General features: G+C 43.4%; 1 protein-coding gene across 10 annotated transcripts in view; it reads right to left on the bottom strand.

Annotated features, from left to right (window-relative positions):
• The window catches only part of SH3PXD2A (SH3 and PX domains 2A), a 395,312-nt gene that overhangs the window by 19,761 nt on the left and 363,328 nt on the right, over positions 1-12,223 (bottom strand). For all 10 annotated transcript variants that reach the window (XM_073354457.1, XM_073354456.1, XM_073354459.1 and 7 more), the window contains 2 exons: positions 7,278-7,395; positions 10-344 (listed from right to left, as the gene is read on the bottom strand). In XM_073354457.1, the coding sequence (XP_073210558.1) occupies positions 10-344; positions 7,278-7,395 (453 nt within the window). The remainder of the gene's footprint in view (positions 1-9; positions 345-7,277; positions 7,396-12,223) is intronic.

Genomic DNA, 12,223 nt, shown 5'->3' with positions numbered 1-12,223 from the left:
TGGTCTTACTTATTTGAGCTCTTTGTGGTGCGATCCTCGCTACAGCAGGGGATCCCTGAGCCAGTTTCGAAGCCTGCTTGTCTGAGGTCATCATGGCATTGCCATTAGAGTCATTGCACAGGATCGGCAAGCTAATTTCTTTCTTTGTTATGTGGGATTCCACCATTTCATTTTCTGCTTGGGTTTCTTTGTCGCTGGATGGTTTCTTGTTCAGCAGGTTACTGATCTCCATGATGTTGCCTATAATTTCCACTGGCCCAGTTAAGTTCTTTTTCCTAGATGGAAGATCATCTTTAGCCTTCTTCAGGTATGATGCTGGGGCCCAGCCTTCTTTACCTAGATGCCTGCGTATATTAAAAGAAAATATTGTTACCACACAGACCAGCCTTTGCAGTCCTTCCAGATACAACGACTAAGACAAAAAATGACTTAGACGATATCTTAGAACCAGATGTTGGATTTTGTGTTATGCTTTTGGTGTCTCAGCTCATCCACTTTCTATAATTAGTCACCTCACAGTCTACTCAGCTAGCAAGGAACAGTGAACTATTTTAACAGAAGAGTTACCCGTTGCTTCAAGGAGAAGTGGTCTCTCCAGATCAGAGAGACGCTTACTCCCGAGGCATAAGGGAAAATTCAGCAGTAGGTTGGCTGCAGGCAGCTTTTACACGGAATGGGATAAAAAGAGACTGTTTTGAGCATGGAAGTGCTGAATAGCCACCATGTTAATGAACAGATCGTATACACAGAATTCTCTTTTCTTCCAAATTGCATCTCTCATGCCCATAATGCAAAGGACAAGTTATCACAATTAAAGGTGACATTCACCCCAAAGCAGAGGCCCTTCATCAACCTTGTGCATTCCCTCTGTATTGGGGTATGTTTCACTCCCATTTTCTTTATACCCCTGATCCTCTGTGAAGCATTTTACAGAATGCCTCCTATCTCCAGTAGGTGTGAACTGTGCCCGCCTTCATGCCATTGTAAAGATGGAGCAACTACTTGATTAGAAAAAAATTCAGGCTCAAAACTGGAGTAAAATTTTTTTTAAAAATAATAAGTCTGAGACTATTTGAAGGATGATTTGGAAAAAAAAAAATTGAATGTCGACCAAATACAAAATATGCTCACACCTTTCCAGGCTGAAGTTTGTCATTCTTCCACAGCTGGCTTTTTGGGAAAGTGTTTTTTCTAACTCCTGTTATTACTGACACTTCATCAGCGATTTCAGATTACAATCAGGCTCCAGGGAGGAATACGTGGATAACTTTGATTTCCCTAATGAAACCCCAGCTTGCTCCAGAGTAACTCAGTGAAACCCCTCTCTCTTTAATCTCCCAAGGTACCTGGAGCAGATGCTTGAACTGTAAGTGGGGATGCGGGCACCATTAAATTCCTGGTGCTCAGGAAACAAAAGGTTAAAATGGCAGGGCTCTGAGACTTCTATAACAAAAACCGAGACTCACTAGAAAGCAAAAAGAAGCGATTGGTAAAATACAAGGATAGTCAAGTAATTCTCCTTCACATGAGTGAGCTGTGACAGGAAGAGTCAGATTAGCGGTGAGGTTTCTTTTAGGCTATTGGACTTATTCTGTTCTGATTCACTGAGTCAAAATACTGATTGATGTCATTAGGAGTCCTGAGCAGGGATCAAGTGGAGAATATGTCTTTAAATAAGGATGGTATCTAAAACTCTTTACTTGGAACACCTATTACAAAAGCCAGTATTTATAAGGTTTAACCCAAGTCTTAGCAGCCTATCCCTAACTGCTGTAGAGGAAGGAAAGGAGGAGGAATCTCCCATGTTTAAATCCACCAGCCAGTTTAATGTAGGGGTTCAAAAGACCTGGTTTTGCAAGGGATTGCACCCTCAAAAGAGCAAAGGAAAACAAAGGACTGGTCTCCATACCTGTGGCCCTGAGGCTTTGCAAGTGACTCAATTACTGCTATTCACTGCAGTATTTCTAGACAGAGTGGCAATGATTACATCCACCTTGTGATGGATACACAATCCTGCTTCTGTATCGTCTCTATACAGAAGTAAATATCTAGGGCTATGCAAGCGAGTCCCCCCTTTCTAACATTTCAGCGTGCAGCAATTATGGTCCTTCACTCGGGCCACAGTCAACTACAGCACACAAATTTGGAAACTATCATTGATTTTTGGCACACTGTGCTCCCTGAAGCAACCAGTATTAGAAAACCATACCAGGGATTCTTAGAAGTCTGCAGACTCAACCCAGAGGTAATGGAAATCTTTTTCTATGTGAACTGAATACAGCAGGGGTTTGAATGCACCAGGCACTGTAGCAGCACTCTCAAAGAGAGCAGGAATTCAAGATTTGCCATGTGCCAAATTTTGGTGAGTTTTCTCCCTCCCTGCTTTCTCCCCATCACCATCCATAGGCCCCGAATAAGAGTAATCCCACTTTGTGCCAAGGAGGGCTAGAGGCAATTCTTTCTGGAGCATGTCTCAACTGGTCTCAGCATGAAAGGAGGGTCTTACAAATACTGTCCAGGCACCGGCTAAGGTCTCTTGTAAACAGCAAGATGTGGTTATGAACAACCCTCTCCCCCTGCTCTCTAGCGCAGGGATTCTCAACCTCCCCCCACCCAACATGCTATAAAAACTCCACAGCCCATTTGTGCCATAATAATTGGTTTTCTGCATATAAAAGCCGGGGCCGGTGTTAGGGGGTAGCAAGCTTGGCAATTGCCTGGGGCCCCATGCCACAGGGGCCCCCACAAAGCTACTTTACTCAGGTTTTGGCTTCAGCCCCAAGTGTTGGGGCTCAGGGCCTGGGGCTTCAGCTTTCTGCCCTGGACCCTAGCGAGTTTAACACTGACCCTGCTTGGCGGACCCCCTGAAACCTGCTCATGGCCCCGCACAGGGCCCCAGAGCCCTAGCTGAGAACCATTGCTCTAGCACACTCCTGGGTTGAAATAGCCCTGAACTGGAACCCCAAGACCAAAATTGACAGGCACTGGAAAAATCCATATCTAGAGCCAAACTTTCTGGCTTAAGCCTGTCTTCATAATGAATCTGAACAGTATGGATTTGGATCGGAATTCCATGACTTGGGCCCCTCTCTACTCCTCCCCGTAAGTGTTTTGAACAGATAGCCCCTGGGTAGGGTTATTGAGATCATACTCTCTCCCCCCCGGTATTTTGAAGATTTCAAAATATCTGAAGTTCCTGTTCTTTGTTGACTATGTATTGTGGTTACTTGGGAATTATGTCAAGCTATACAGTATGTGATCGGATTTCAAACATAACCTGGAGTACAACTCACATTACAAAATCAAATAAGAGTACGCACTGCAAAGATCTTAGTCCATACAGGACTACAAGAGTTGACATTTTTCAGATCAGAACGATAGCACTAACGGATAAAGACTCTATGCTGGGTTGTTCATTTTTCTATCTATTTTAGACTTTTGCATTGCAAAACACAATCCATCCAGACAGCTTTATGTGACCTTAAACTGTTTCAATCTATGGCTAGTCACAGGTTAAGCCACACAAAGCTACTGACCACCTAGCTACTGGCTGCAGTACTGCCTCCCCATTGGATCTACTCATTAGGTTGAGTTAGTGCAACCTAGCTAGAAGTAATATGTAACCGTCACTATCAGGACAGCAACAAATCCCAAAGTACTTAGTCCAAGTGGTACATCTATTTCCCACCCAGCACTGGAACAACAGCAATAAGTATTTAGTAGTTCCATCTGAAGATCTCAAAGCGTTTACACTGCATTAGGGAACGCTTGTTCTCTCTATTTCACAGGTAGGGAAACCGAGGAACGGAGATCAAGCGTCATAACCAAAGTTGTGTAGGAAGATCCAGGAATAAAATCCAGATCACTTGACTCTCACGGTATGTCTATAATGCAGTCAGAAGGTGTGACTGCAGCACCCACAGATGTACCCAAGCTAGCTTTGCTCCCTGGAAGCATTGCTTGGGGGGTTGGGGTGGGGGGAGGAGGGAGGTAGGCAGGCAGCACAGGATAGCCACTGGAGTACCTACCAAGGGTCCCAGACCAGCTTTTACTTGGGTGCCTAACCCCTAATTCCACTCATGCTGCCACAGCTTCACGGCAATTTTTAGCAAGCTAGCTCAGGTATGCCTACCTGTGCTGCAACGGCACCTCCCAACTGTAGGCATACCCTCAGCCCTGGGCCTTCACCTGCATTTGCAAACTGTACCAGGTATTTAAAATCTTATCCTATTTTCCTTCCAATAGCACTTCAGTCTACACAGCATAGCAAACTGCCTCCTTCTCACAAGAGGTCTAAAATTCGTAATAGTCCAGGAAATCAAGGGCACGCCAACAACAGAAACCCTGATCAGCAACCTGTAGGTCAAAAGCAAGTGACAACCCTTATCTGTCAGCATCAGAAGAACTCCAACACCTTCCAGAGGGTAACTGGTATAAAGCAGCATCTAAATAATTGACTGTAACTTCAGCTACTAAGCATGTAACATGATCATGCAGGCAACTGACACCAATCCACGGCTGAACGCAATAAAGCAGTAATGAAGATTCCAGCTCCGAGTCTTCAACACACACAAGTCTAAGGGCCTCTCAAGTCACAACATGAAACAGGGCAAAGAGAGGTCAAGAAATACAAGTGTTCCAATGCAAGAGAGATGAACATACAATTGTAGGGTTACAGGATTAGGGGCATTGATTTGGCTTCACAGAGTGAAAAACCCCTTTTTGCTTTAATATTACATGAAGAAAAAAGATTCAAGCGATAGGAATGTTTAAAAAAATATATCAAAAGTGCCTCTGTGTCTGAGCACTGGTTCCCTTAACATCTGCTTTCCAGCTTCAGAGCACTGGAATTACTCCAGAGGGAAGCAAACTGGGAGGGAGAAAAAAGAAAGACAGGAAATGAGGATCAGCACATGGCCAGGAATTTTGGGAAATTATATATTTAAGGTGGAGCTTGTTAACATCTTTAAAGGTAGACCTGATTAAAAATAAAACGCCAACAACTTGCTAAACTTTAATACACTTATTCTGTTCCCATATTATCCAATGGAACAGATAAAATGGCAACCAGATTCATACGGACTTCCCCCTCCAAAATACAAAATAAGGAGCGTTTCAATTTAAATAGCCAAACTCTTGGACTCAGGTATTACTAAACACTAGGGAGGCATTGTTCAAAGCAGCTCTACAAGTATTCTTAAAAGCATTTTAAATGTTTTAAAAATCAATGTATAATGTTGGGGAAGGCTTTCAATTTAATAGTTCTGGACAATGAAGTCCTCTTTAGCCACAGAATGGGTACGGTATGGGGTAGTGGCAGGGAAAGCTTTGAAATGCGGCTCCAATTAGTGTTTCTCATGGAGAGGGTACTTCGGTCCTTGGCCTTTGATAGAGGATGCCAAACAAGATACTAGTTTGGCATTAACTGTGGTGGTATTTTGTGATGTGGCTACTAAGACCCACCAAATCATTTCAAATTCAGAAATGCTCTGAATCCAAATTGGATCTGCATAATCACGAGGAGACACAGATTACAAAAACTGGGTCATACTGAGCATCCTCCATCCTCGTGGATTTCAATGGGAGTCAAGAACATATAAAACCTTCCGGGATTGGGTCCCTGATCCAAAAGTGCAATTAAACCCACTGAAAGATGTTAGCTTGGGCCTAAAGACATTTCTGCTGTAAAAGTTTAAGTGGAGTAACAAGGGGTCTTCTTTTTGTCAGAGTTAAGTGTACCCACTTAACATTACACAAAAATAACACTACAAGAAAAATTTAAGCACAAAACAGATCCAGCTAGCTGCTTGCAAAATTATTATTTATAAAGATGAAAAGAAGCCTAAAACAGTAATAAGAAAACATTTATCCAGGAGACTAGTTCTGACATAAATCAAAGATTTTTATAATCATGGTTCCCAACAAAATTGCATGCTTTGTTCTTCAGTCTTCAACTTTGGATTCAAATCCTGTGAATGATTAAATGGTGGCGGGGGGAGGGGAGGAGGAGTAATATGACCAAGCCTGGGCATTCCCTGCTCATAATGTCTAGAGCCCATTTACTCCTGCATTACTTTAGTTATTAGCCACTTTGTTAGGAAGATTCAGAGACAGATACAAAACTAACATGTTTATCATGCATGAAGCACTAAATGTAGGTTCCGACTGTGCTTTCTCAATCAAGATTCATGTCTCTGCTGCCTTAGTTATAAACCAAGCAGAATCCAACGAGACAAGCAAAACAACAAAAATCTATTCTAGATGCAAAAGGATGAGCAGGAAGGAGATCTTAAAGGGCACATGAATTACAGAATTCTCTTTAACCACCTTTATACCTGTATTTTCTATTTAATCAATAGAAATGGTTCCAAACACCACTCCCAGAATCTGAACACCCCAAACTTTACAGTAGCACCCAAAGACTCCGGTCATGATTGGGGTACCACAGTACTAGCTACTGTATAAACCTATATGAAGAGACCATTCTTGACAAGTATTGGTCCCAATACGTTACATCTCTCTATACAAATTGTGCCTAGGATATGGTTGTCTTATACTCCTTTCAAGGGAGTTTGGCTGTCATAAGGAAAAACTGCTGTTATTTTCAGAGTGGCACGTCTAATTTGCATGCACGATATCTGTATCTGTTTGTGGCATATAGTTTACAACTGCATGCAATGACTAACTTGGAGAGGCAAATAGCTGAAAATCTGGCCCAGTATGATATTACTGTTATTATTTGCATCAGTCTCAATGATGATTTATTCTGCAGTCAGCAGGCTGATCTCCCAAACCCCTAAAAAAAAATGAACTGCCCCAAGCAACCTGATAGATTACAAACAGCAACCTTCCAGCATTATTTGGTGAATCTGGTTTTAGTACTTTGCAGAAAGACACATCTGACTCACACAAAAAAAGACTCAATCGGCTGCATGTACACTAAAATGATCACTTGTATTAGATAAGTGCCATTTGCTGACTGGGATATGGGTTTTTATTTTGAAGGAAGGAAATCTAAAAGGTAAGAATTTTCTCCCAAAATATTTCAGATCTACAGACTTCACAGTCCACGTTCCATTCCTACACTCAATACTGACTATTGTTTATTGGTCTTCTGTAACTTTCCCTTACATTTCTGCCTAGTATGCGTTCTGGATAATAATGCCAGTTTTCTTCTCTAGACAGAGAACAATACAGGATGCGGATGTGAAGCTAATCATCAGAAGTCTCGAAGATCATAAATGCTGTAATAAATCTGCCTGCAGGAAGCTTTTTACCTGATGTACCACCATCCTTCCAGGTTCTTTTGGATGACCTCCACGGTGACCCCTTTTTCAAACCCAATCTCATCCTTCCCTTGGCTGGTGTACGGTTGGATTGTGACATATTTCTCTTCTAGTAGAGGGAGGAAAAAAAAAAAAGACAAACATCAGTTAGGGGCAGAATTAGTCCAGCTGTTTTTCTGTTCTGCTTGCTTTTCAACTGGTTGTGCAGCAGTTATATGGAACCATTGCAAAGGTGGAGCCCTGCTCAATGGCCCACCGATTAGGCATGCTTACGGCATGACAGATAATTAGCTCATTGACACCGCCCGGCTGCTGACAATCACAATGCGCTTCCATGCCAGTAACTATGAGGTCTCAGAGAGTCCTCCCTCAAGTGAGTAAGACAGTGAGAGTAGGATGTCAAGCTGGACTTAGTTTGCACACAGTAACTTGATGGAATCAGCCTGGCTGCCAAAGCAGCCAAGCATTACTGAGGGAGCTAGAGCCAGTTGGCTCTTCCGAATGTGCATATGGATGCATTGAGCAGGGGTATTACAGAAACTTGAGCGCTAGATCCTGAGAGCAAGCCGTACTCCTCCCCAACTCAGAGGGACTGACCTATCTGTTCTCTTCACACCTCTGGAAACCATGTGGCTCTACAGGGATAATCATGAAATGGATGTATTTTTTAACAAGTGTAAGCACAGAGAAAAGTTTTGGTACTTTATTACATAGCACCTCCAAGTACCTCACAAATGTTCGTTAAGCCTCACACCTACGAGAAGTGGGTACATATCGTCAATAGAGAAGGGCCAGAGGCAAACCCTTGACCCAAAACACCCACACACTTTTGGGAGTCTGGCACAGGATTGGAACATGGCATAACCTGCCCATCTCCAATTATTGTCCCCATTCTACACATGGGAAAACTGAAGCACTAGACTGGAGCTTAGTGGCCCAAAGTCCCAGAGTGAGTGGCAGAGCCAAGAACAGAAACCAAAAAAACTTCATTCTCAGTCCCTTGCTTTACCCACCACACCATGCTGTCACCCTTGAGGACACTTACTGCACAGTATTTTCATCAGTCTCATACTCAGCATTTTTGTAAGTTAGTCTCAAAGCTACAAAAATTTAACCTTTTTCCTATCGCCGGGGACTCTTGCTGAGCATTGGCAGGGATAGGAAATGGTGCCAAAACATCATGCTGAACCCAGGATAGGATGGGGGTAGCCGCATGTTTAGTAGCGACTCCTGTAAATGACTAACGGGGAGAATAGCAAGGTTCTAAGGGTATGTCTACACAGCAACTAGACACCCACAGCTGGCCCACTGCTAGCTGACTCGGACTCATGGGGCTGTTTCACTGTTGTGTAGACTTCTGGGAGCAGGCTGAAGCCCAGGCTCTAGGACCCTGAGGGGTTGGACAGTACCAGAGCTCAGGCTCCAACCCAAGCCCAGAAGTCTACACAACAGTGAAACAGCCCCATGAGTCAGAGTGTCCTAGCATGGGCCAACCGTGGGTGTCTAGGTGCTATGTAGACATACTAAGGGTGTTCCACTCAGTCCACCTAACCTGTTAAAATGGTGGCTATTACATTGGAGGGTTAGACATGGGAAAATGAGTAGGGGTCTCTCTGTGAAGGAGAGAGGGCAAGAACCTAAGTGAATCCAGAGTTCCTGATCATTGCACAAATGGCAAATGAAAGGAGTGGGAAAAGGGTTGCAGCAGCTTAAGGCAAATGCTCTTTTGAGAGGGAGTCAAATAGAAACACCTCCATCTGTTTAGTTTTGTGATTGAATTATATTTTGTTGCTGAGTGAAGTAAGGAAAATGTAAAGGAAAAAAATATTTACTGAGAAAAAGAAATACCTCGGAAAGAGAATAATGTTGGCAGAACATCTGATGGCTGCGGAGTCAGAGACTGCATCTTTAAAGACAACTTTGCTCGCCTGGGTCCTTCTGATTCCGATGTATTGAACTCTCAAAACCTTCATTTCCTCAAGAAGCAAAACTACTTCTGCTCCCAGAGAAGCTGCTTTAGTAATTTATTATGGTAACGCTTGCTAAGTGACTCCGAAGGGGTCATTCCTGAACAGCATGGTCGGTATTCTGTACTTTCCCTGAACAATAACTTGCCTTCAGATTCACTACTGCAGTTGCAGCTAATCAGTCCAAGAATCAAATCATGAGATGGAGAACGTTTCCTCTAGATGGGCGTCTGGTCTGTGGAATGGTTTTGGTTACACAGGGAGAACAAGTTTCAAAAGGTCATACTGCAGAATGAGTGGGTTAAACTAGCTCATTTTTGAGCTTGTAAGACCAGAGCATTAACTGGAGATGCAGATGATTTCTAGGTGATCAGAACTTGCCTGGAATATATGGTGAAGGCAGGAGGCCAAGTGACTTCAGGCACCTGAACCACTGAACATCATCCCAGAAATATATTGCCTAGGGTATCTTTCTATCATTCTCCTATAAAAGTCGCAGCAAAAGAGCTAAACCATGTGTTTACTGCAGATTATAATCATAGGGAGGCTGACATCACCACTAGCCCCTCAAAACTCCACTTTGTGTATCTCTCATGTCATAAAGCCCCATTCCTTATACTAGAGACTACCAGACCACACTCTTGCCACAAGAGTTATGACAAAGATGTCTGTTTATTTTATTCCCGCTACATGTAAACAGCAGTCCCCGCTGTAGCTGGAGGCAATATTTTTATTTAACTAGCTCTCCATTCTGGCTGCCACTGCCTTGATTCCTCTTTGTGGTCAGAAGAGTCTGACTCTTTGGAAGTTCTACCCATTATCTTCTACAGAAGACAAGGAGAAATGGTCAGATGAGAGGTGTTCCTACCCGAGCACTTGTGGGTATTCCAGCTCCCTGATCCAAAGGAATTTGCTGATCGACGACTTTAAGCAGCAATGACCAAACAGCACATCAGCCTTTCCAGTGCTGTCAAACCTAGCCATCCACATGGGAATGCAAACCGGGGATGATGGTACTTTGCCATCAGACTGTCATAGCACTTTACAAACCTTAAATCTCCATGTCTCACCATGAGAGGCATTATTTACAGGTAGGGAAAGGGTGGCAGAAGAAGGGTAACAGTCCCAACAACACTACTAAAATACCCATGTTTAAACATGGTTGTAGCCTACCTGGGTTACAGCTATAGCTCCACCATTGCCCTCACAGGGGCAATTACACTGATGGGAGCTCTAGTACAGACAAGGCTTCAAGTGGCTCCCAGTATTTTAACCACCACATTGTCTAACCCCTCTCAGCTTGGGGGTGATCATGAATTTTAGAGGAAAATCTTAGCGTAGGCAAGGCCCACATGTATAGAATAAGGTCTCATATTATAAGCTTAGCCTACATGACTCCAATATCAAAACACATTCCCCTAACCCAGCCATAAAACTCTTCCCTTCCTTTCAAGCGGGCAAAGTGAAGCCTTGTTAGAGCATGAAGTGACCATCACTGTGTTTATTTGTATTGTAGACCACGCCTAACTGACTTGTCCAAGTTACTGCAGCAGAGCTGAGAATAAAACTCCCCGCTTCTATGCTCTTAGCCACACACCATGCTTTCCCTCTCTAAAATTCAGTGAAAATAACCCTTGCTTGGAACTCCTACTCCCCCACTCCCAAACACAAAAATTGAAGGTTTCCAGTCCCCAAAACCCCCTCTGGTGAACATTATCCCTCCACCTCCATTAGTCTTCTATTTTTATGCCCCTTTGAATTGAGTTCTGGCCTCTGGCCCATACCAGAAACTGAAGTCCTGAGAGGCCACAAGAAGGGCAGTCGGCATGGCATCTCTGGGCCCAGCTTTCCAAGAGGTTTGGATGGTTCAGCTAAGACTCAGGTGCTCATCAGCGCTGAACATGTGCAATTTTGCTGATTACAAGTTCTACCACCCACATTTTTAGCCTCATTACTTTGGTTTAGGTCATAATTTGAAGAAAGATTCTTCAGAACATTTCCCTCCCACCCCCTCTCCAACCATAGGTAAATGCTAAGGGGAAAAAATTACCAAGGAAAGTGTTCAAAAAGGAAGAAAGAAAAATGCTCTCACGAGGCAGCATGTTGCAAAGGAGTTCAAAATCCATTTAGAAATTAAGGTTCCTATGATGTATGTTTAGATGATCTATTTTTAAGCCTACAGTTCAAAAACAGGAAGCCATCATTAAAGTTTCCCCTTGCAGAGTGCTTTCTCAGCAAGAATTACAATCATTTCCAAGGTTGCACACATTTGGTTTCTTTCAGTGGTGAAGGGGTGACCATAAACACACATACATGAGGTTTTTAACCTAAACTGCACTCTTGAAGTATGGGCTCATTTATAACCCAAAAGTCATTCTGGTTTGCTTCTCCCGAGACAAACCCTAGGAGGAGGAAATCGTATTAAAAAAAATCAGTTGATTCACATGGACACATTATCATTTAAGAGAATGATCAGTGAGGCATCCAAGTTACTGATCAAGATGCTTAAGCTATTGGGCATTTAATGATTGAGGCACTAAGTTACCAGAAAGACAAACATGGATAATCCATTCTAAAGAAGAACAAGCAGAAGCACACTTTGTACCTCTTGGAATTCCATCACAGTTCTGGACGGTCATTTCATTCATTTGGAAACTACATTTCTAGACAACAGCATAAACCGTTAAGATAGCAAACCACACCCCGATCCTCCCACAAGTCTCTTGTGCTTCGATTTTCATCTCCAAATTGTGGCAATCCCCAGACTCTCTGGTGCAGCGTTTCTCAAATGCGGCCACTATAGCCGCATGCGGCCATCGGGGGGTTTGCCTACAGCCACGAGAGCCTCCTGGGCAGAGTTGGGGGAGAGGGCAAAACAGCAGCCCCTCCCTGCAGTACTCCCAGGCTCCAGGAGAGGGCTTTGCCCCCCCCCATCCTTAGCTGCAGGATTCTGGGGGCAGGCTTCAGTCC

This window comes from Lepidochelys kempii, chromosome 7 (genome assembly GCF_965140265.1).
Source record: "Lepidochelys kempii isolate rLepKem1 chromosome 7, rLepKem1.hap2, whole genome shotgun sequence".
NCBI classification, from domain to species: Eukaryota; Metazoa; Chordata; order Testudines; family Cheloniidae; genus Lepidochelys; species Lepidochelys kempii.
This window is presented reverse-complemented; position numbering and strand designations above follow the sequence as displayed.